The 22072-nt window shown below is 44.6% G+C and overlaps 1 protein-coding gene across 1 annotated transcript in view; it reads right to left on the bottom strand.

Moving 5' to 3' along the window:
• Window positions 1-21251, bottom strand: part of CEP170B (centrosomal protein 170B) — a 53227-nt gene extending 31976 nt beyond the window's left edge. The window contains exons 1-5 of the mRNA XM_062494782.1: window positions 20708-21251; window positions 8853-8942; window positions 5827-5905; window positions 3133-3191; window positions 1734-1872 (exon numbers count right to left, since the gene is read on the bottom strand). Of these exons, the coding sequence (XP_062350766.1) occupies window positions 1734-1872; window positions 3133-3191; window positions 5827-5905; window positions 8853-8942; window positions 20708-20812 (472 nt within the window). The 5' untranslated portion in view covers window positions 20813-21251. The remainder of the gene's footprint in view (window positions 1-1733; window positions 1873-3132; window positions 3192-5826; window positions 5906-8852; window positions 8943-20707) is intronic.
• Window positions 21252-22072: the final 821 nt, after the last annotated feature.

Here is a 22072-nt window from a genome sequence, read left to right as displayed (position 1 = left end):
ATCAGTCCCACTGCATGTGACATACTTCAGTGCTGCTCCCCTCTAAGAACACAGATCCTGTTTTGCCTTAGACCTCTGGTCTGTGCCCACTGAAGATGACAAACATAAAGCAGGTCTGCAAATCACAGGCTAGAGAAACAGGTCACCTTGCTGAAGAGTCACTCAACGTCCTGGCTTTGAAGGTGTTCCAGATATCTGCCACTTACGCTATGTAGGTTAAAATCAATGACAGTGCATTTTGGAGGGTGGAAAGAATAAAAAACTGAGTTCATGGAACCAGGCAGTAGCAAACACAATGTGGTTCCAGTTACTGGTAAAGCTTTCCAAGAACCTCCTGCCCCTTGAAAGCCAGCTGGAGAGCTCTTCCCCCAGTGGGGCTCACCTCTTCTCACCCTCACTGGTGTCACACTTCATCATCCACAGTCCCATCCCTTTATGTTCACGCTTGTCAGGCCCAGTACCAAACACAGCCACAGCCAAAGCAAGACAAAGAAAGGTTTTCTGGTGCAAAAAAATGGGAGTCTGTCACATGGGCACAGGTGGTTTCCTACACAGCTGGAGACAGAATGGAGACCAGGGAGAACATTACACTGTTTTAGTGCACTATGTCAGCTTAGGGGGATTTTCATAAGGACAATACACAGGAGATTACAGTCAATCACCCCACTCCAATTAGTTATCATGAAGCCTTAACAGATTTACCCGAAGTTGTACTCTTTTCTAGAAAGCTGCCATACCCGTCTCTAGGTAAACTCACCCAAGATGTTTTCCTCACTCTTTTACTTGCCCATCCCCTTCCCTCCATTCTCTTCCCTGATTCTTCCTCCAACAGAGTGGGCAACTCTCCCTGCTCAACCCTAAAGTTTTCTAACTGCTCTGCCATGCTGAAGCCACAAGACCACCACTGGCAGTCATGTTACCAGTATGCTTTAAAACCATTATTTGTTCCTCCCATGCACCAGCAAGCTCCAGAAAGCCATTAACTGATTGATACCTGACCAGAACCGGGGGGAAAAGACCTGTCAGGACAGCACACACAAGAGGCAGAATTTTGGGTGATATGGGTGAGACAAGACTGCTGGGGAGGTCCTGACAGACCTTAACAGGGAACACAGAGGAACCAAGTTTGACAAAGGATCTTTAAAGGAAGGCAGCAGTTGGTAACAAAATGGAGAATATAAGGAATCTCACAAATAGAAAAAGTCTGAAGCTGGGGAACAGTGAACCTGAAGCAAAAATCTCCCGGTTTGGCAGTCGGTTTCAATCCCACATAGTGGCAATATAGGAAATACAGCCATTTAAAACCATCCAGGGTTTTGTGAAAGAAATGGCTTGCTGCTTCTTTGCCTGCCAGCCAGCACCACGCCACAGCAGCTATACATTTTCTACTCTGAGTCATCCTCTCTGTTCAAACACCAGCTCACAATTAGGAAATTAAAAATAGACCAGACAGGTGCCAGAGAACTTACCAAACCTGCTTTGCCCACAGGTTTTCCAGAACACACACACACACACAGTAACAAGGCATGTAGGAGCCATCACACCAGCTGGGATTTTTTTGGAGGCTGAATCTCCAAAAACCCAGAGTCTGGGATACTCCATGAGTTTAGAAAGATGATCCTTCCAGAACTGCTCCCAAATGCAACCCACAAGACTGCCAGAATCATAACCCAGCACAGGGCTCAAGCTGCACTTTGCTCAGAATCCAGATTAACTGGTTCCCAAGCAGGTACCTGTAATTGCTTTCCTCTCTCCTTTCTCCAGCTTTGCTTGTGGGGACTCTGAGAAGACACAGTGCTCCATGGGCTGCTCCGCCCTCTTCATGGTCGTGCCTTTGTAATTCATCTGGAGTTGGCTGGTGTACTTCTCATGCTGCAGAGACACAAGCAGCAGTTAACCCTTCTTCCCCACCAACAGATCACCCAAAACACTACTGCATCTGTGTCCTTCAATAAAAAGCATGCACACCTGAGTAGAAGCTACAGAACAGGAGAAATACCCTATTTGGAAGCCATTAAGTGACAATTCTATTACACACAAAGGTCACCATGACTTAGCTCTGCAGAATAACTAATTAGAAAATCCTTTGAAGAATAAACTGAGAAGAATCAGAACTCAGGCCATTTTCCACTCAGGATTCAAATCCTTTTCTCTTAAAGGAACATTATAAATCATTTCAGGGTGCTCATCTGCATTATCTCAGTTTTTCAGCAAAGGCAATTGGAATCTATTTTAATTGTTTTCTCCAAACCCTCTCCCCAGCTAAGAAAGTGATTCTACCTCAAAACAGGTACATACTAACACAAGTAAATGAGTTATTTAGAAGCTGGTTTATTACAAGTGAATTAATAAAAGGGTGAACCCATCCAGATTATTCCTGAGTAAGTTCAACAAAACATTTGCCCAATTCCAGCTGTGAGATTTCCTATCCTTGCCAAGGCCTAAACACGGAACCCAGGCTAAAAAGGCAGTATCTGCTAGCCAAGAACTGATGCATGGCACTGACAGCCTAGTCCCACAGCTGAACATTATAACTTTCTTGCCTACAGGGGGGTGCTTTTCTACTTTAGATAAGTGGATGCTGGAATATTTCTTGCCTGCTACTGAACACTGTTTGAAAAACACCTCACCATACGAGGACTGACTGCTCAGGAAGTAAAAATTGTGAGCTTGAAGGCAAAAATGAGATAGTACACATGAATATATTAAGCAAACTTCATCCCGATTGAGGAGGTGTGGTGGAGATGGCATAAGTCACCATGCTCACAGATATCTGTGCTCCACTTCTGGGAGGGAGTAAGTTCTGCTGTGCTTCCCCCACAGGTTCATGTGCTGGTTGTTCTTTAACACCTTGCAGCTTTAAGTAACCTTTTTTTTTTTCCTTGGCAGACATGAAACATAAAGAACTTAATTTAGATGTTAGCACAGGGATAGGAGAGATCAGAGTTAACTGTGAACTGTATCTCTCCTCAAAGGAGAATTTTATTAAGTCCAAATCCAAGAAATGCCTCACATTTTGAAACATTTCACTGCCACCAAGAGTATTTTAATATTTCACTCTGCTAGACCATCTCTAGAGTACTTAAAGTTTAGGGGTTTTTTTAAAAATGCACTGCACCCAGCCACTCTTACCTTTAATGCTTCTTCAGGGACTTTGTGTTGAATTTGTTCCAGGACATACATATTTGAATGTACAGAATTCATTAAGGAAAACACAAAGGAATTGGATTGACAGAGAAATCTAGCATTTAGTCACAGAAAGAAAACAGGATCATAAAACCAGAAACTGCTACAGGGTAGTAAAAAGCTGCCTGTGCTGCAGCCCAGCATGGTCGTTGTCATGCACAGATCCCGAGAATGTACAATCACATTTGCTGGCCAGACCCACGATGGGTGAGGAGCAGCAGACATGGGGACTGGAGCAGGAGGAGCCTGAAGGAGCACCACTAACTCTGTGCAGGACCTGGGGGAGCAACCAGAGCCCCAGCTCAGCTCACACCCTGATCCTCTCCACCTGGCTGGTGGCTTCAGGCAGATCCCTCAGTATCCTGGCCAAGGTGGGCCAGTCTCACATGCTGGATAGGGGAGCAGTAGAGTTCAGCTCCTTGCTCAAATGCTCAGGACTGTGATGCTCTCTTGCCCTGGCAAGGCATTTCAGTCACTGCAATTTTCCAGATGAAAAGTAAATCAGGTCATGAGCTGCTGTGACCTCTTAGGAAGGGAAGGATTCACATGGTTGAGCCCAGGCATTAATCCTCAGCAATGCTGTATTAGAAGGAAAAAAAAAAAAAAAAAAAAAAAGAGCAGCATCTGGAATGTCATCATGAACAACCCAATCAGCAGAGCAGAAAGCAAAGAGGAGGAAAAAGGAAAGATGGAAAATGTTAGACTAAAAATAAACCAAATGATACTGGCCTAGCAGGGAAACTCTGCATAGCCTGTAAGTCAAACTGTAAATGGAAAAGAGAAATGCTCTGGTGCAACGGGACACAGCTGATTCCAAGACCTCAGGAGATGCTACCATGCACACCAAGCTGACTGCAGTGTGCACAGAAAGCTCTGCTAAACAGAGTGGCACCAAAATAGCAAAGCAAAGAAACACCTTATAGCTGCCATAGGTATAGTACATAGTACAAGATTACTCTAAAACCTACATTCTTTAAAATTTTCCTGTTGAGGGCAATAAATTCTGTAAGTCATAAGTAAAATCATTCATTTCACTTGAATATCCATGAAAGGGCTGCAGGACTAAATACTTCAACTCAGCTGCTCATTGCTGAGAATTGCATTCTGTAAAAAGTTTAAACTGGTACTGCAGCCATTAAAACCCACCCATGCTCCAGGCACTGATTTTTGCATTCCCAGGACTGGAGTTCATAGCAAGTCTTCACACACCAAGAGACCAGAACATGCACAAACAGCTACATTAAAAAAAAAAAAAACCACCCAAACATTTGCAAAGTCAAGAAAAGCTTCAGCTAAGGTTGCCTATGGGACTGTAACAGATTCCATCACCTGTGCAGCAAGACACCACCTTTAATGACAAGATCCCAGATTACAGTGGCCAAAGCCCAGTTACGATCCATGGCCCAGAAAAGTCTCTTCTCCTGCAGATCCAGGATGGCACACATGCAATCCTGGTTGCAACAGTGAGTGCTCCTGCACTGTTACTGTTGAGAGCTGAAGTACCAGATCCCTGGAAGACCAACAAGGCTCAAGGTTTGGAGTATTTCAAAGGCTAAAGCATGGCCAAGCACAAATGGATTATCATGAGGACAGCAAAAGGCAGAAGAATGTGGCCTTGGGGTCAAGAATGCACTAGAGTTTTCCAGGCAAACATTTTCCCCCACCAAATGGTAAAACAGCCTCTCCCTCTATTCTCAGAAATGTCTGGACTGTTTTAACTGACATCTCTCCAGAAAAGAAAAAAAAAACCTGGAGAAGACACTTGCCACTTCTAAATTCAGCTTGAGTGGGCAAAGTTTGGCACATAGAAGCAACTGAAAAAAAGTGAAAAAAGTATTAGATTACATGAAAAGACAGCAGTAGGAGCCTCTACTTACCACTATTGCTCTTCAGGCTCAGAAAGGCATGTCAACATCTATGCTTATAGCCAGTCATACTGTCACATCAGTATAAAAAAGGAAAGGGATGAAAGCAAAGGTGTTTTAGTAGACACTGGCAGGATTTGTGGTCTGTAAATACAGCAGTAACTGCAACCTTGCTTCCCTTGCTAGAGGTGAAATGTGCTATTGCTAAAGAGAGATTTACTCTTGCATTTTGTGGCAGAAGCAATTTGCACGGGCAAACTTTACTCAATAAAGAGTCAAGGGTCCAGCCACAAGATCCACAACCAAATGTTAAAGGCTAAAGGCCTAAAAATTGTCTGAAAGAAAGCATCTGGGTGAAATGAGTAACAAAACAAGGAAAATTGAATAAAAAAAAAAGAAAAAAAAAGGAAGATGCTAGTTCTACAAAAACATAGGAACTATGTTTGCTCCTACTGGTACCACTTACAGTTGTCACCCAAATAAAAAGAAAAAACCACAATCCTTCATCAGGATGAGACTGAAGAGGCACTTCCACAGTCAGCACAGTCAGTGCAGGGCCTGATCCAAAGTCCAATGAAAAAGCAGGCATCATGATTAATGTAATCTGAATGAGGTTCACAGTGGAGAAACACAAGCTTATGAGCCACCCAAAGGCTCCAAGAGGCAAAACAAACACCGTACTCAGTAGTCACAATTAGCCCTGGTACCTCTTCATCCAGCCAACAGCAAAAAACCCAAACAAAGCCTGAGTCCCAATCCTCTTCAGAAAGGATATCATAGCCAAAGCGAATGACATCGTTCAGTTTCAGGGTGATGTACTTCTGGTCAGGAATCCTCACATCATTGACAAACGTCTGCAGGAGAGAAGCACAGGAATGGGTTTTAACTGAGGGTATCAGGGTGATGGATCTCAGATGGTGCTCCTGGAGGGCACCCATGTCCATCAGCTGATGGCACTGCATGTACTAGTGTGCCAGCACCAAGCCAGGAGCTAGGAGCTAAGTTCCCTGGAAAAATCAACACCAGCAAGTAGCTCCCATGGGCAAGTCAGAGCACCCCAATTATGCTTCAAAGCAACGTGCTGTGAAGGGACCTCTAGGGAGATTTACCTTTGCACCAACTGCAAATGCAATTTTAGTCCCCGGCTTGAACAGGTAAATGAGGTGCCTGAAGTTAGGAACTTCAAATGCTCTCGGCTCTCCTACACCCATCTCAACCAACACTGCAACTCATGCTCTTAATTACTGAGCTAGGAATCAGCTTTCTGCTGCATGGCAAACAAGACTGCTGTCAGCCCCAAGGCCTGATAATTTAACAAGCAAAGTCTATCACAGAAGATGGGGAAATGCAACTGCACAGGGAAATGGGAAAAAATTTTGCAGCAGTATCACCGTGACACCTGGGGCCACGCTGTCCAGGATAACCAAACCCCTCGTGCTAAAAATTCACACCCCCCCTCTTCCCATGCTCCAGGCAATTAATTGAGGCTGAACAAAAACATCCTTATAAAGGTACAAAACATGTATTTCACAGCTGTGAATAAATGTCTTTGATGTCTCTGCTTCCTGAGAGGACCCACTATGAAAAAATTCTCCCAGACCAAACAAGGATCAAATCAAGCATGCAGGGACATCCTTCACAAATAAACCCACGTGATTTTGCAACAACCTGGGCCAAATAAAAATTAGAAGGAGCTGAAGAAGCCCTAGAGTGCTGATGGGGATTAGCCAGTCCCACAGCTGGATTTGAGGCAGGCAGACACCAGAAGTTAGCCTACTTGGCAAGGTGGGATTCACCGAGCATCTCAGACCAGGAACCTGCTGCTGGGGTTTTGCACCATTAATGCAAATGCAGATGAGGAAACAAAATTATGCTAGAAAATGAATTTACATGTTTTCATGACTGCAGCACAATCTTTTCCTTCTGCCTTCTCACCTCAGCCAAGCCAAACATTCATGATAAGACCTAGTATTAACCACAGAGGAAAAATAAAATGCCAGGGCAGGAAACTAGAATCCTCAGCAGACAACAGCCCCCAGTTTCATTACAATTTATAGAAGAGCTGGGAAACAGGCCTGTAATTTCAGAACAAAAACAGGCAAGCTAGTCAAAAAGCAGAGAATTCCAATTTGCATTGAAGTTTATAATACTTTAAAAACCCACAATAGCCACATCTGGAACAGAAATAATTGTTTGCTGAATTTTCTTCAAAAAAGTCTGCAAGGATCCCTTTTGATAGTTACCTATTTGTCCATATATACTTGAAACAAAGTAACTTCAGTAAGATGCTTAATCTAGAAAATGCTATCCTTAAAAACAAAAACCTCTGAACAGAGACTGAAGAATTACTTGAACATTATAATAAAAACAACATAAAACATTTTGACAATTAATATGAACCAGATTATCAAGCAAAGCCATATAATGTATTGCTGACTACTTGAATACAAAATAAAAGGATATTCGGAAAATGGATTTAAAATCAAGATCCTCAAAAGTGATTTCTTTAGTTTCAAGTGGGAAAACAAGTTTCTGTGATAACTTTCAAATAAAGATATGTTTCTTGCATGAAAAACTTGGTTTGGCCACAACATTCTTTTTCAACAGAAGTGTCTGATCAGCTGCAGAAGACAAGCATTGCTGTAACTCTCTTTTATTCCACGGCCTCTCTAAACATAAGCCTACTATTAAAATGTTGTAATTTCATATGCTTTAGCATGTGAAGGTAGAAAATAATTAAGTGGTACAAGCCTTCCCTCCCTTGCAAGCAAAATCTTCAGCTGCTATTTTGCTAGCATGAGTTAAATAACATAGCTTTTGAACCAGGGATCAAACCAGCCAGAGTCCAGACCAGTTACTGGAAATATTCCCATTTCAGCAGGGCTCCATGCCTTCAGCTATTAGGCAGAGAAGGATTAGCACTCATTCTTGCTGTGTTCAGATGCCAGAAGAGGCAGAATGGTTGAGGGTTGCTTTAGCCACTGTTTCTGTACAAGTTTCTGGGCTCATCTTGTGCTTTTGTGGTTGTGATGGTGGAAGGCTTCTCAGTCCAAAACAATGGCTGCAGTAAAACCCCCACTGGGAAGACAATTATGTGAATCTATCTTAGACCCCAGCAGAGGAATAGCTCCACTTGTATGAAAAAACTCCCAAAACAGAGACATGCTATGACATTAGGACATTTTAAACAACAATGATGTATGGACTTCGGGTGTCTAACACCCTGCATAAGTCGGACCAGAGCAAGGGTTAAGATTCAGTCAGGCTCAGCTCCCTCTCCTGTGCTCACATTACTCCTTGGTCTTCATGCAAACCAGGATTAAGGCAGGTGAAAGAGCAATTTTTATTATTAAAAAAAAGGTGGTTTTAAATAGTTTCTCCCCAACAAAATTAAATGTCTCATCATCCCATAAATCACTCCATGCACTGACAATCGAACCACCAAAAGGTCACCCCGATCAGCTGAACAGCTGCTCCAGAATCTCAACCAGTTCAAAGTTAACATACCAACCATGAAACCAAATTTATTTCCTCCCCTTTTGCAAGAGGCTTCATGATTTTGTGAGCCCTGAAGCATTCTGCAAGGACACCGGTAGAGAGAGAGAAAAAACAATACAATATTCACCAAAGCTTTCCCCTCCCAAGATAAGATGCTATGACCTCCACCTCAGACCTTGGAAATAATTATGTATGTCTGGCTTAACTCATGCCAACAGCTGCAGTGACCCAAAAGGGTCTGAGAGCAGGATTCAGTGAGCAGACTCAGCACAGCCCCTGCCAGCTGGGAGGTTTGGTACTTACTCCATTTAAGCTGCCGAGATCCTTCACCCAGTGCTCATCCTTCTCCTTGTCATAGTTGATTACAGCGTGCTGCTTATCCACACTGCGGGACTGGCAAGGGAAGCACAGTGAGCATGAGACCAGTCAGGCATGAGAGACACTTAATCACAGCAACACTGAGACATTAAACTGCCTTGATATGGAGTAGGGGGACAGAGGGGAATGCAGGAAGGATTAAATACTATTTACTACTATAAATAATTGAAGGATAAGCAGTAAATGCTTTCATGGTTGTTTGCAGAGTTTGAAGACAATATGCTATTTGCGTGGAGAAGGGAAAATAAAAAGTTTTTAAAAACTGCTCAAGGCTGTCAAGACTATGCCATAATTTCAGTAAATTATATCAATACACACTGAACAAAACCAGTCAAACTGAAAGCCTGGGGGCCAGGATCTGAGTCAGCAAGAGCTAGAAGAGCTCCATTTTTCAACTGCTGAGGCCAGTGGCCTCATCACTGGGGATTCTCCTACGTGGGATCATTTCTTCCTATTTTTTAAAAGAGGAAAAAAATAATTTCTTTATTTTTTTCAAACCAAACTTGTTCCCAAAAATTCATACTATTCCCAGGTTTATGTCCTGGAATTGATTTAAATTCTAGGATGTATTCAAAGTTAGAGAGAGGTTAGTAAACCTAGAATGAGAAAGAAAGCAACTCCAGGAAAATTTAAATGGTACACTGGGTTTGAGAACACTGAACTTGACAGTGATCTGGTGCCACTGCTTTTGTCACAACGCACAAGTAATGCACCTTATCTTCAAAACAGAGTGTGACACTTGAGCAGGCATCGTGTCAGACTTCTGAAGAAGTGCTAGAACAAGATCTATGAATAATTTTGAAATATGATGTGTTACAGCTATAAGGACACCAGACTGTCTGTTTTCAGACTTGCTGCCTCTTGTAACTTGAATCCTTGCTGGAGTTGACCTCAGGCAGACACTGGAAGCAGTCACTCCATCAGCAGGTACTTGCAGCACTGAGACCTCCCTGGTACCTCAGAGCAGGGGAGGGAAGGGCATGCTACCAGAGCAGGGAGACCACCGGCCAGGCTCCAAGTCAGCTAATCCTCATCTTCCTGGGCGCCAACCAACAAGTTCTTGCTGAAAGTCCTTCCCTTTTGCCAAGTATAGACACACTGGTTTCCACAGCACTGTTCTCAGCAAGCCATTATCTGGCTTCTTCCAAGTATGTGGTGGCAAAGATTGTTTCAGGGAATTCCTTGGTGAAAACGGAAGAGGCTTTTTTTTTTCACACAAACTGCTGCTATTTGCAGGACATTTCTTCTGGCCCTGCCAATATCAAGCACACGGGAAGTACCACAACATCTGAGAGATGGCATCTCCTTCCTCTGCAGAACATTCATCAGCCCAGGAGACACATGCTCCAGAATAACCCTGAAGTACAAATACGAATGAAGCATGCACATACCTAGCCAGAAGATTGCCCTTCCACCTTGCAATGTCCCTCAAACTATTCAAAGTCAATGAGGACAGGGGTGAAGTGACCCCATGCCTCCAGCTCCCTCACTAATATAGTTACCCACATGCTGCTGGACCTACAAGGAAGCACTTCATGCTTTGCTGTCCAACTGATGCTGCTCAGACAGCAATCACCCCCCCAAAGACACAAACAGGTGGGACAGACAGAGACAACATGGCTGGGGACACCCCACCTGTGCCTCCAGCTATGCTGAGCACCGAACATGAGAAGCAACACACAGCAAAGCCCTCCCAGGAGAGGCACACACAAACCCCTCACCCCCATGCTATCCCCACACTTGGTGTCTGGACCCCTGACCTCAAGGCAGGGCAGCTCTTAAGCATTTGCAGTGAAGCTACTGCTTCTCTCTCTTATTATCGACAGCAGATGCAGCTCTTCAGTCCATTTTTCAATGACCCAAGTGGCAGGTGTGTGCAGTGTGAGGTAAGGACAGCTGAGGGACATTGCCCAGGCCCTGCACCTCAGCATATGGCCCTGAGGACAGGAGTGTCTCCAGCCACAGCCTCAGGTATCACAGCAGCTGATGCCACACAAGCTGGGGCTGTCCTTCACACCCTTTGGAGGGATGTGAGCCCAGAGTCTGTCCCCACAACAATCTGACTATCTGAGCACTGCTCTGGGCTGGAGCTCCTGGAGGGCTCAGCACACCTCACCTACAAAGCAGAAGGGATGACCACCCCCTCTCCCTGTCCATGGGCACTTACGTACTGTGCTTCATGCCACTGGAGTCAAAGACAACCACGCACAGGGGACGGTGCCTGCACAGCACAGACTTGGTCTGTCTTCCCTGTGATCCCTCTGCTACTCAGAATTCTGGATGTCACCACACCCAGGAGATACAAGGGAATGCTGATTGACTGCTACAGCAGTGTTTGCTTTAGCTTTTTGCAGCACATCATGAAGGCTCATTTAAAGATTAACATATTCTAAAGGCAGAGCAAACCTTTTAGCCCCTTTCCAAGGGCAGAAAGGTTTCCATCCCAAAAAGTTAACCCAGACAAAAAAATGGGGGATCTGGTATTTGATTTTAAATGTATCACAGGTCACTGAAAAAGAAGTTTATTTCTGGAAACCAGCTGTCTCCGAAAAATTCAACGTGCCCTGCATCTGACCCTGATGTGAGCACAGCCTTTGGTCTGCTGTGCTCTACAACAGCTGACTTCAGCCACTCAGGGGTCCCCAATCAGATGAGGGTCATCTCAGGGGAGCAGACATGTATTCTAGCAACATGATATTCCCCTCCATAAATTCAGGAAGAGGTCACCAAAGGAACCAATTTATGCCACTCTGTTTTCCAAGGAAGTTTCAGCTGTGTTCAAGAAACCCACGGCAAAAGGAGTTAACACAACATGCAAAATCTGACCCACAGTCTTCATACAACCTCTCAGCATCTCTTTAAGGCACATCAGGAACAAGGCAAACTGTTACACTGAGTGCACTTCTGTGAAATTTCATCCTTTGGTGGAGAAGAGAGGAATTTTCTTAGTTGCATTTATGTTAAGCTAGCAAACATCAGAGGAACTGGCAGCAGGAGCTCCTAGGGGCCTGTCTCCAAGGAAACTCAACTTAAAATAACTAAAATCACACCTTATTTATTTTGATGCAGACTTGCCAAAGGTCACTCTTACTTGAGAACTGAGGTGTGGTTTATTTCAACATCAGTCACATTTAACATAAACTGCTCTTGTGTGCAGTGACAGCACCAACCCAGCAGCTGATGGTGCTTTTGTCTCAGAGAGGACCAGGCTCCCCCAATCCCACCTCCCATGAGAAGACTTACCAGTTTCCATGCTGGTAACAGCTGAGAGCCCAGGGACAGTCACTGCAGCCCAGCAGGCCAGTGGTTTCTAAGGAGTGACCCACTGAATCACGGAAAGTGATTTAAGAAGCCTGAGTCAACACATTACAGAGCTGCCCATAGGTGCAGAGCTCCCAGCCATTTGCAACTTCTCTGGAAAGATTTTAGGCATCTATATACTGAAAAACTGCAATTAAGTTGACTGAATCATTAACATAAGAGGACTTCTAGCCTAAATGCACACGTGCACCAAATACTGAATCTTGCTTAATGATCAGCCATGACTTCCACAACCAAAGGCAAAAACTGATCCATCACAAGTAGACACAGGGGTCCAAAATAAAAAAAAAAAATATTTCCAATAAAGTGTTAATAAGAAACCTCAGTTACCTATATCCTGATGTCAAAAGCAAAAAACATCCCTGCAGTTCATCTGTTTCAGCAGAAAAGCCCTTGTGATGGTGTGAGAGAGCTATGGGTAAAAGATCCAAACAACCAAACCAGAGCTGGAGCACCTCAGAGGAGGCTGAGAAGGGGAAAAGAAGGAAGGGAGGTGTCCTCTTAGGCAGTGATGATCTTCAGGCAAGAAACAAGGCTACATTCCAAGAGGCTGGAAATGAAGGAATAACATAGCATTCTCACCATGTCCCAACACTGGACCTGTTATCAAACAAAAACAACTCTCAGGAAAACACGTGTGCTTTTCTGATTAAGAATATTTGCACTTCTCTGCAGAGAAAACATGGACACTGATTTGTTACTACACTCAGCCTTCACTCAGGGCTGGAATTTCCAGACATTCAAATCACTTCCTAATACAAGGTTGTGTTGCTTTTCTATCATACTATCTACCATGTATCATGTTTTAAATACCTAGTAGACAAAATGCACACACAGCATATAACTGAGGATGGAGGTACTTCATATACAGCTCTTCCTTCTCCCAAGATCATATTAAGCAGATAATCCAAAACATAGGAATGGTACCTGTGGGTCTGTCAGTCCCACAGCAGTACCAACACCTTGGATCAGCACTCTCCAATCAGCCACACAACCAGGCAGCTCACTTGTGATTCTCAGAACTGCACACATCATCAAATCAGCAAAATCAGCTTCAAAAGCTTGCAGGAATCTCTACGGAGGCACAAATCACACTGTGGCTATGTGTGCTGCACATACCCTAACAGCTTTGTGCTCGATGAAGGGTCTGATGCAGAGAACAGGGCACTGGGGATGAAAGTGTGAGCTGCAGAGATGCCAAGCAAAATCCACAAGGCAAAAAAACCTGCTTAGGAAGGCAGGAGGAGAAACACAGCCAGAAAGCCTGTGTTTCCCCATGGGGCTGGGGAGCAGACAGAGCTCAGCTGTCTGTGTAGATACAGATGCTACTTTTTTCTCAGGAGAATTACCATGGGTGGAAACCTACTGGTTGGGGTTGAGATTTGGACCTCAGCCCTGCCAGTGCCGCGAGGCATCGTGGTATTGGAGATAAAATAAACAAACATGAGCAGTTTCCCTGTTCCTCACTGCAGTCTGCTGTGCACTTCTGGCACAAAATAACTGCAGTGTTCTGGTGGCAGCATGCAATAAAACAGTTGCTCAAATACTTTCCATAGTGAACAGGTTACATTTCTGACAGTACTGTGCTCTACACAAGAGTCCCAGTAAGGAAATACAAACCTCTGCTGGTGTCCCCCTTTAGAATGGAGACATACAAAACCAAATAAAAAAATAAAATTAAATAAATAATTAAAAAATTCCATTGCATGCTGGCCTGAAATGTGAATTTTGCTCCTCAAAAGTAAGAAGCTGGATAACACTGAATGACAAATCTGAACACTGGGTCCTTCTCTTTCACCCCAAAGCATTTCAGAGCATTGTGTGCATTGGCCCCTTCAGTACTTTTCTGAAGTATCAGTGAATGCTCCATCCTTCCCCACACTGGTTCCAAGTGTGTCACCCCTGTGGCAGCCTGCTGGCTCCCAGGGGCAGGTGCTGCAGCTTCTAATGACTCTGCCTAAGCAGACAAATCTCTTCAGCAAGTGTAGCCACCTCATCCTGGGCCTGGATTCGCTTTACAGTTCCCAGGCTGCAGAAGCTCCTGCCTTCAGCTTTGCTGCAGCCAAAATCATGGGCTTTGTGGATCTGTGGCTGAACCAGGGCCTGAATATTCAAGCAAAAAATAAGGCACTGAACAAAAGAGAGAAATCCCCCAGGAAAATGAAACTGTAATCCCCACAGCTTGGCAAAGGGATTTGGAAGTTGGCACGGTTCCCATAAAAACTTAACCCGTTATTTTGGGGTAAAATCTGTTTTTGCTTGCTGGATCTCCACTCCCAAAGTGAACTGGTTCAAGTGACCCAGAGTCAGATCCTGACCACAGGCAGGGAGCACGCTGCCCACAGATGCACTGGCTTTCCCTTTGTTTTACACAGCCACCCAGGAGGAATGGAAAAGCATCCTTTTAGGTAGAACACAAGCCTGAATTTTTATAGTGAAGCTGAGCTGCTACTGCCTGGATCAGGATCTCACACAAGGGAAGATACATCTCCCTTTTTTCTCTGCCCACTCCAGAGTGGGACAAACCCTCCCTTGGCTTCCAGCACCTTGCCAGCTGCACGAAGCTCTCTCACCCCACCTGCCTTCACTGCCATCATCAGCTCTCTCCCTACCCTGCCTCCAGCAAAGAGCTCCCCCCCAGGTCTGCCAGTCTTGCTATGTTTCCAGCCCCTAAACCCATATATCATCAGGAATCGTAATCTCCTCCCATCAACTCCACATTAATAGAACACAATGGGACAAGGAAGGGCCAAAAAAAACAACTCTAGGCCTAGAAATACAGGATGTGCATCCTTCCTCCCACAGCTGCTGTCCCAGCACCTGGAAACACTACCTGTCAAAAGGCAGCACGCTCCCAAGGCTAGATCCATTCTCTTCTGTAAGACACTTACTTCCTTTGTAACACCTAAGGAATTACTCTTGGCAATTCTCAACACCCAGGGACTAACTTAGGTGCTTGTTCACACCCTCCGGATAACTGCAGCAGAACAGTGTGGGTGGGGCATCTTACAGCTTCCCACTTCAACCATGCACTTCCATAGGGAGGAGGTCGAGACACAAAAGGCAGCACAGATTCCTCATGGCTTCCTCTGGAAGCTCCCAGTGCTCCCAGGAAATACTTGAGTAATGGAGGGATACAATTTCTGTACTGTAGAGAAACCACCTAGAAGGACCAGGAAAAAGATCATCTACCAAGTTCTCACCATCTGCTCCTTCCCAGCACAACGCTTTAGACAACCTACACCACACCTATTGGCACTTCTTTATGTATGCACTTACTAAACTACACAGGAGAGACATGGTGCTATCAAGTATGGCCCAGGGAAGGCAGGATACATCAGGTGAATGAAACCTTAATTTGACCAGATGTCACACAGAGGCAGAGTGCATTTTGCACTCTATTATTTGTGGAGCACGCCGTGCACCCTGCATACCAGACACAGAATGGATCCTGCGGGGAAAAATACCCGGGAACGACACAATAACAGATTGCATCTCCATGCCTATGTACACAGGAGCAGAGGCAGTTTTACACAGGCAGCCTTCAGCAGCCTTCCCATTAGTATGTTGTAACTGCTCTGCAGTTATAAACACTCGACTCAGCAGCCATAAGAACACTTCCTGAATACTTGTAATTCCCTTCCTTTTTAACAAAGCAAGCTAAAAAGATGAAAATGCACTATTGTTACCATTGTGTGATTCATCAGAAGAAGGAACTCCTATGTTCAGCTCACAAGGCCCTACTACTTGAACTAATTGGTATCATAAGCAGCATGTGAAGTCCCATCTGGACCAGTGGCAGATGCTTGGCTAAGAGCTTTCACAGCTCTCTCCTGACACCAGAATAAAAGCAAGTCTTAACCCATCTCAGGCCTAAGGGCGATGCTGCTTAGCAGCCACATCCTGTAATGCCTGCTTTGCCCACACCGAGTGGCTTCTGCCCTACGTGCACCACCCTCTCCACTCTTCCAAGTCTGCTGCTCCTCCTCTCACCCTGCACAAACAAAATGCTTGTACTTCCTCACTTGGGCAAATCTTCATCTCTTGGTGAAGCTTTATAGAGTAGAAATCCAACCACTAGAGGCAAAGATCTGACCTGTGGCTTCCTGAAACACAGGTGAAGAGGTTGAACAGGCATTCTGGAAGTATTATTACACTCTTGGCTTGTCTTTGCCCTTTCCTCGACAGCTGCTTTGACCACGGAGCCAGGATGCCAGGTTAGGTGTACCCTGATCTAATCTAGCACAGCTGCTGTTACATCTACACCCCAGCCTTGTGAATATCTGCACCCAGTTCCACTTTGCCCAATCTGGGACACCTCACTCTCAGATGAAATTACTTAAGGCAATACTATCAAACAAGTCCCTGCTAAGCACATTCAAACTCCAGCTTCTATTCAAAGGTTTAGAACTTGGTCAAACACATTTAGATTATTGATTACGGGAGGAAAAAAAACAACAACAAAACAAACACCACCTCCAACCTAGCAATTCACTCTTGAAAAGCTCCACTAACCCAGCTCTACTACAATGCCAGAACTTCAAAGAACAGGCTAAATATACTTTTAAATAACTGACCTGAAGAAAACAGCATTTTTCTCAGAGTTGCTCACAGCAAAGACCAGAGAAGAGAGATAAATGATCACATCCAGAACACACTGTCTAAAACACATGCCTGGAAAATAAACTCTCATCCCAAACAGCTACAAAGTTTAGCAGAGTTATAAGCAATTGCAAACAGTGTCTCCTGATAGGAAATGTCAGGCTGCCTCAAAAGGCAGACAGGATAAAAGCATCAAACAGAAAGCACCATGCTGCTTGCACCTACTCCTGCTGTAACTCACACTCTTGTACAAACTCATCTGGTGCAGGACAATCATATGCCCAGAGCATTACTCTAAAGGAAGGGAAATACTCAGGGGAGCACTGGTTAAACATTTCTGTTCCCCAGATTTTCCAGTAAATATCGCTCTCAAACAAAAACAGGGAAATCATGACACTGCTTTTCATTCTGTTAAATATTTACATTTAGAAAAAAATGAAAAAAAAAAGTTTTGTTTAGGAACAGATGGGATTGTTTTAATGGCTAAGTGAAGATTTGAATTTGCAAAATGTTTGTCCCCGGAGTACCCATCACATTAAACAAGTGATCAAAGCTTATAAAGATGGCAGCTACATTTCCCAAGAACGATGTTGTGGGGGAGGGAAAAATTATTTTCTTCAAGATGGTCCCAAAATTCTTCTATTAAAAAAAAATAATCTTTTCAGACCATTAATTCCTACCACCCTCAAGTTTCACATTAAAAACCCACACCAGTGCAAGTTACTGAAGGTCCAGATTTCCACACTCCTGCAGTTTGTTGACTGTTACCTGAAGGAACCAGTGAGGCTGTTGAAGAAATCAAGCACTTTTCTTAGAAGTGCAGAATTAAGCCCTTGGCTCTGATAGCAACACTGCATGCCAAGCTACAGCTACATTTCATGGCATTTTCACCCATGCATTAACATTCAAACTCAATGTAAATCTCGCATTTACTTGTACTAGAAGCTTTAGAGGGCTACAAAAACATTTGAAATACTTCTAATCCTCTTAGTACGCATAGAAGATATCAAGGTAGATTATGTTTCCCCATTATCAGACCTACTCAATTTTAAGATTAAAGACTCTGGGTTTCTTCACCTCTTTGTTAATCAGAAAGCAAATCCATTGCTTGTGTTATGAAATAAGAAAACCACACAAAACTAAAGCCTTATTGTTTGGTGACAAAGACATCCTTTTTTGCTGTTTAGAGATCTGATACCTTGCACATTCCAAGAAAATATCGTAAGACAAGACACTCCTAAAACAGTAAAATGAGAAAGGCAAGACTGCAGGTGTCCAGGACAAGGATTATCTCCATGTTGTATGTCTGAGCACCCTGTTACACATGGTCTCAACAGGGAACCACAAACCATATCACGATGAAATCAATAAGCAGTAACAGCCTTAGAGATGAAAAAACACTGACCAGGTCATCCAGCCACTGCCAGTCTGTTCCCAGCTGTGCACTTTAAAGGATTAAATGCCAATATCTTGAAATATATATGGAAAATAACCACACAGTGAATATACAATTTCAGGGTCAGTACCACAGAAATACTACAAGGTGCAAACAACTGTCACAAGAGCTCTGTCCATCTGCTCTGATAACTGCCCTGCTTCTTAAGCTTTTCCCAAGACAAATGATTGTGCCAGTCTGCACAACGATTTTGTGACATGGACAGTCACAGTAGGGAAAAAGTCTATTTTTAGATCTCATCCTCCATCTGTTCACATACAATTCTGCTTGGATATCAAGTCTCTCTGTTCACAGTTTCTCTTCTGCACTGAGTCTTACTACAAACATTTCATTTGGAGCCCCAGGTAGCTCTGGAAAACATCTTTATAAGCAAATGGGTAGAAAAAGAATGTGCTGTGCTGTTCAAAACAAGACCTTACATGTGAGCCTAGAAAAAGCTTTATTACTGGAGATAGCAGACCAGTATGTTTATAAAGGGTCACATGTAGCTCACCCCATGAACACAAGCTGCTGGCTTTTATAAACAATCCGGAGCCTTCACTCTGGTGAAATAATGGAAACCTCTTTTAATACCACCCACGAGCCTCCAGATGCAACTGTTTCACAAATATTCCTAGCTCCTCCAGGAATCTCCATCCATTTACCTTGTAGAAAAGTGCATGGCAAATGAAGAGCATCACAAGGTTGGGTACTCCACAAGTAACACAGCAATACTGACAAGCCAGATCAGACTTGTAAAGAAGCATGAAACACTCTGGTTGGTATGGAGTGGCTCACAATCCATGACATCCATTTAACCCCATAAGCAACCAGAGAAACAAGCTCTGCACTTTAAGCATAACTGGTATTTGGGTACTTTTATTTTAGAGTGCACAGCTTAAGACGCAATTGTCATAGTACTGAAGGCTGACAGTAACAAAAACCAAAAAAACAACAACCCTCAAGTTCCTTCATAAGATATTTAGATGGGCAGCCTAAAAAAATTCTGGAAACCAGGGCCACTGTGTGTTTTCTACCTCCAAGTCATGAGAGAAGACAGCAATCAGGTTCTTAAGCACCCAAATGCAGATGTACAGCAAATATCAGGATATTTTTATTGTCTCACCTTTACATGCCTCACCAGCCAGACATGTAGCAACATGAAATAAGAGATAGTGTGATTCATGGGAGAACCCAAACAAACTGCTACTGTGGAACACGAGCTTCTGACTCTACTATCACAGCACAGCCATGCCACTCACTTCCAGCAGGCAGAGCAGGACAAACACTGCAAGCTCTCCTCCCATGGACACTGGCATTTTATTACAGCTAGACAGCACCGTGCCCTTCAAGTACACTTGTACAAGAACTTCTGCCCCTCTAAACAGACCTCCTACTAACATATCGTACAAAATCTCTGCAGCAATTACAAATGCAGCCTCTTCAGTAAATCATCAGATCACTAGCACAGCTTTTAGGACATACCTATGATCAGGTCAGCAGTGGAAATTATAAGGAAGGAGTCTCCATCGTGCAGGCAGCTTCCTAATTTTGCCATCAACAGGAATGTCTGCCACCTTCACAAAGGGGCAAAAGGGGGACAGGCAGGTGCAACAGAACATTTTTTATGGACTTAAGTACTCATGGCACAGGTCTAACAGAAGCACTAATTTAATTCTGAGCTTCTACAAATTCCTGAGCTAAACTGCTCAGGTCAAAAGCTCTTTGCAAGATTCCAGCACCATTTTTCTGGAGTGACATCTACTACATTACGCTGTCAAACACTAGGTCAGCACTTCACACATGCTGGATTAGGTCCAGCAGAGACACATGCTGGTATGGAAAGCACTAACAGAAGCTGAAAGTTTGCCCAAGTAATACAATTACTTTGGGAAGAGGTCACCAGCCTACTCAGCCCACCACAACAGATTTCCTCTGCTAAATATCAGTATTTTCTACCATGATAAAAACACCTGAAAAAATGCCAGCATAAATAATTTAATCAAACTTAAAAGGGAAAAACAAGTAAACAAAAAAACCCTGCCTGCATTCAAATCATATGTAAACAGTGCATGTATTAAAAGCTAAAAAAGCCAGCAGCATAATCACAGATCAGGACAGAATGGTATGTCTTTGTTTATTGCTTCTAGCAGCATCAAGACAGTTAATCTATTTGATTAATCTCCCACCACTATGGATCCTATCTATCTGATGACATGGCAATTTGAAAACCTCACTCACGCTGTCACAAACACAAAGTCTTCAAGGGAAACACAGACTCAGGATAAAAAGACGAAGTTTCTTTTAAAAGGTGTCACTTGAAGAAAACATCAAACATCTCTACAGATCCCTAGCATTACATATACATCCACTGCACCATCAGAAGAAATAATTACAAAAAAAAAAAAAAAAGCCATGTTACCTGGAGCATCAGTTCACAGTCATCTCTGCCAACAAATATCATCTCCCGAGGGAGCCGATGGCGAATGCCAGTGCTGCTCACCAAGAACCACGAAGTCACGCTCATTTTGGCGCTTAGCACTTAACCTTTATACATCCTAAACACACACAAAAAACAAAAAACCAAAATAATTGAGCCATTAATGAAGTGTGCAAGTACAACAGTGTGTAGCCACCTTTACAAGTTTCCCTTCACCATGGGACCCAATGCTGCCTCATGCACTTGTGTTCCTATCTTAAATATCTGGTGACAACAAGCAGTTGTGAAGTGTCTGCCAGGACCTGCTGCCCATGTGCCATGTACAGGAGCTCTGCAGCCCTGGAAATATTCCCACGGCAAAGTAAGACTAAGGATCTGAAGAAAGGGTTGTTTAAAATATTAAACCATCCAGCTGAATCCACTCAATGAAATGATGAGATATGGTGGAGGGGAAAAAAGAGAAAACAACAAAGATCTCTTTTCCAGAACATTTCCTCATCACTACCACAGCGCTACACAGCTTGAACATCCCCCATCATCAAAGATGTGGACCAGCACAGCAGTGAGGTGACATAACGTGGTTCCTCTAACCTTCCACAGTGCATTCGCAGGAGCGCTTACACCAGCGCTGGGAGGGAGGAGACCAGCCTCCCTATTGCTCATCCCACTTCCACACTGATCTAAGTTGTGAGCCCGCAAATCCTTCCTTCCTTCCTCCCGCGCTGTACGGCTGGTCCAAACACCAAACCGCTCTGCTACCCCAGGACAGAAAGCGCAGGCTGAATGCTGCCGGGGGTTTCGGAGCTCAGCAGGCGGAGGGGCGGCAGCCGTGACCTGCGTGCGGCACTCACCGGGCGCTCTCCCGGCCACACCTGTTTGTTGTCGCTGCTACAGCCCGGCTGCGAGCAGCCTGTTCCTGCGGCCTCTCCGCCAGCCTCTCCCACAACATCCCCGGCTGAAGGAAGGAAGGAAGGTTCAGCGGCACACGCCAGGCTCTCGCCTTCCCCTCACCCACCTCCCGGGCTCCCAGCTGCATTCCTAAGCGCACCGGGGGAAGGAGATCTCCATTTTCCCAGGGCTGCGCGGCGCTCCCCGGCCCGACCGCCGCCTCGGAGGCCCCGGGACGCGCAGGTGGGGATGGGTGAGCCCCGCGGGGGACGGGGACAGCCCGCACGGCCCCGCCGCCTCCCTGCCGCTCCGGGAGCCGCCGCTGCGGGCCGCCGCGCCCGTGTCACGACACGCGAGCGGCACCGACAAAGCGCCCGGGAAGGGAGAGGCGGGAGCAGCCGGCACAGCCCTTTGTGTGCCGGCCCCGCAGCCCCCCGGCCCCCGCCCGCCGCCCGCCCT

This window comes from Cinclus cinclus, chromosome 6, assembly GCF_963662255.1.
Source record: "Cinclus cinclus chromosome 6, bCinCin1.1, whole genome shotgun sequence".
In the NCBI taxonomy this organism is placed as follows: domain Eukaryota; kingdom Metazoa; phylum Chordata; class Aves; order Passeriformes; family Cinclidae; genus Cinclus; species Cinclus cinclus.
This window is presented reverse-complemented; position numbering and strand designations above follow the sequence as displayed.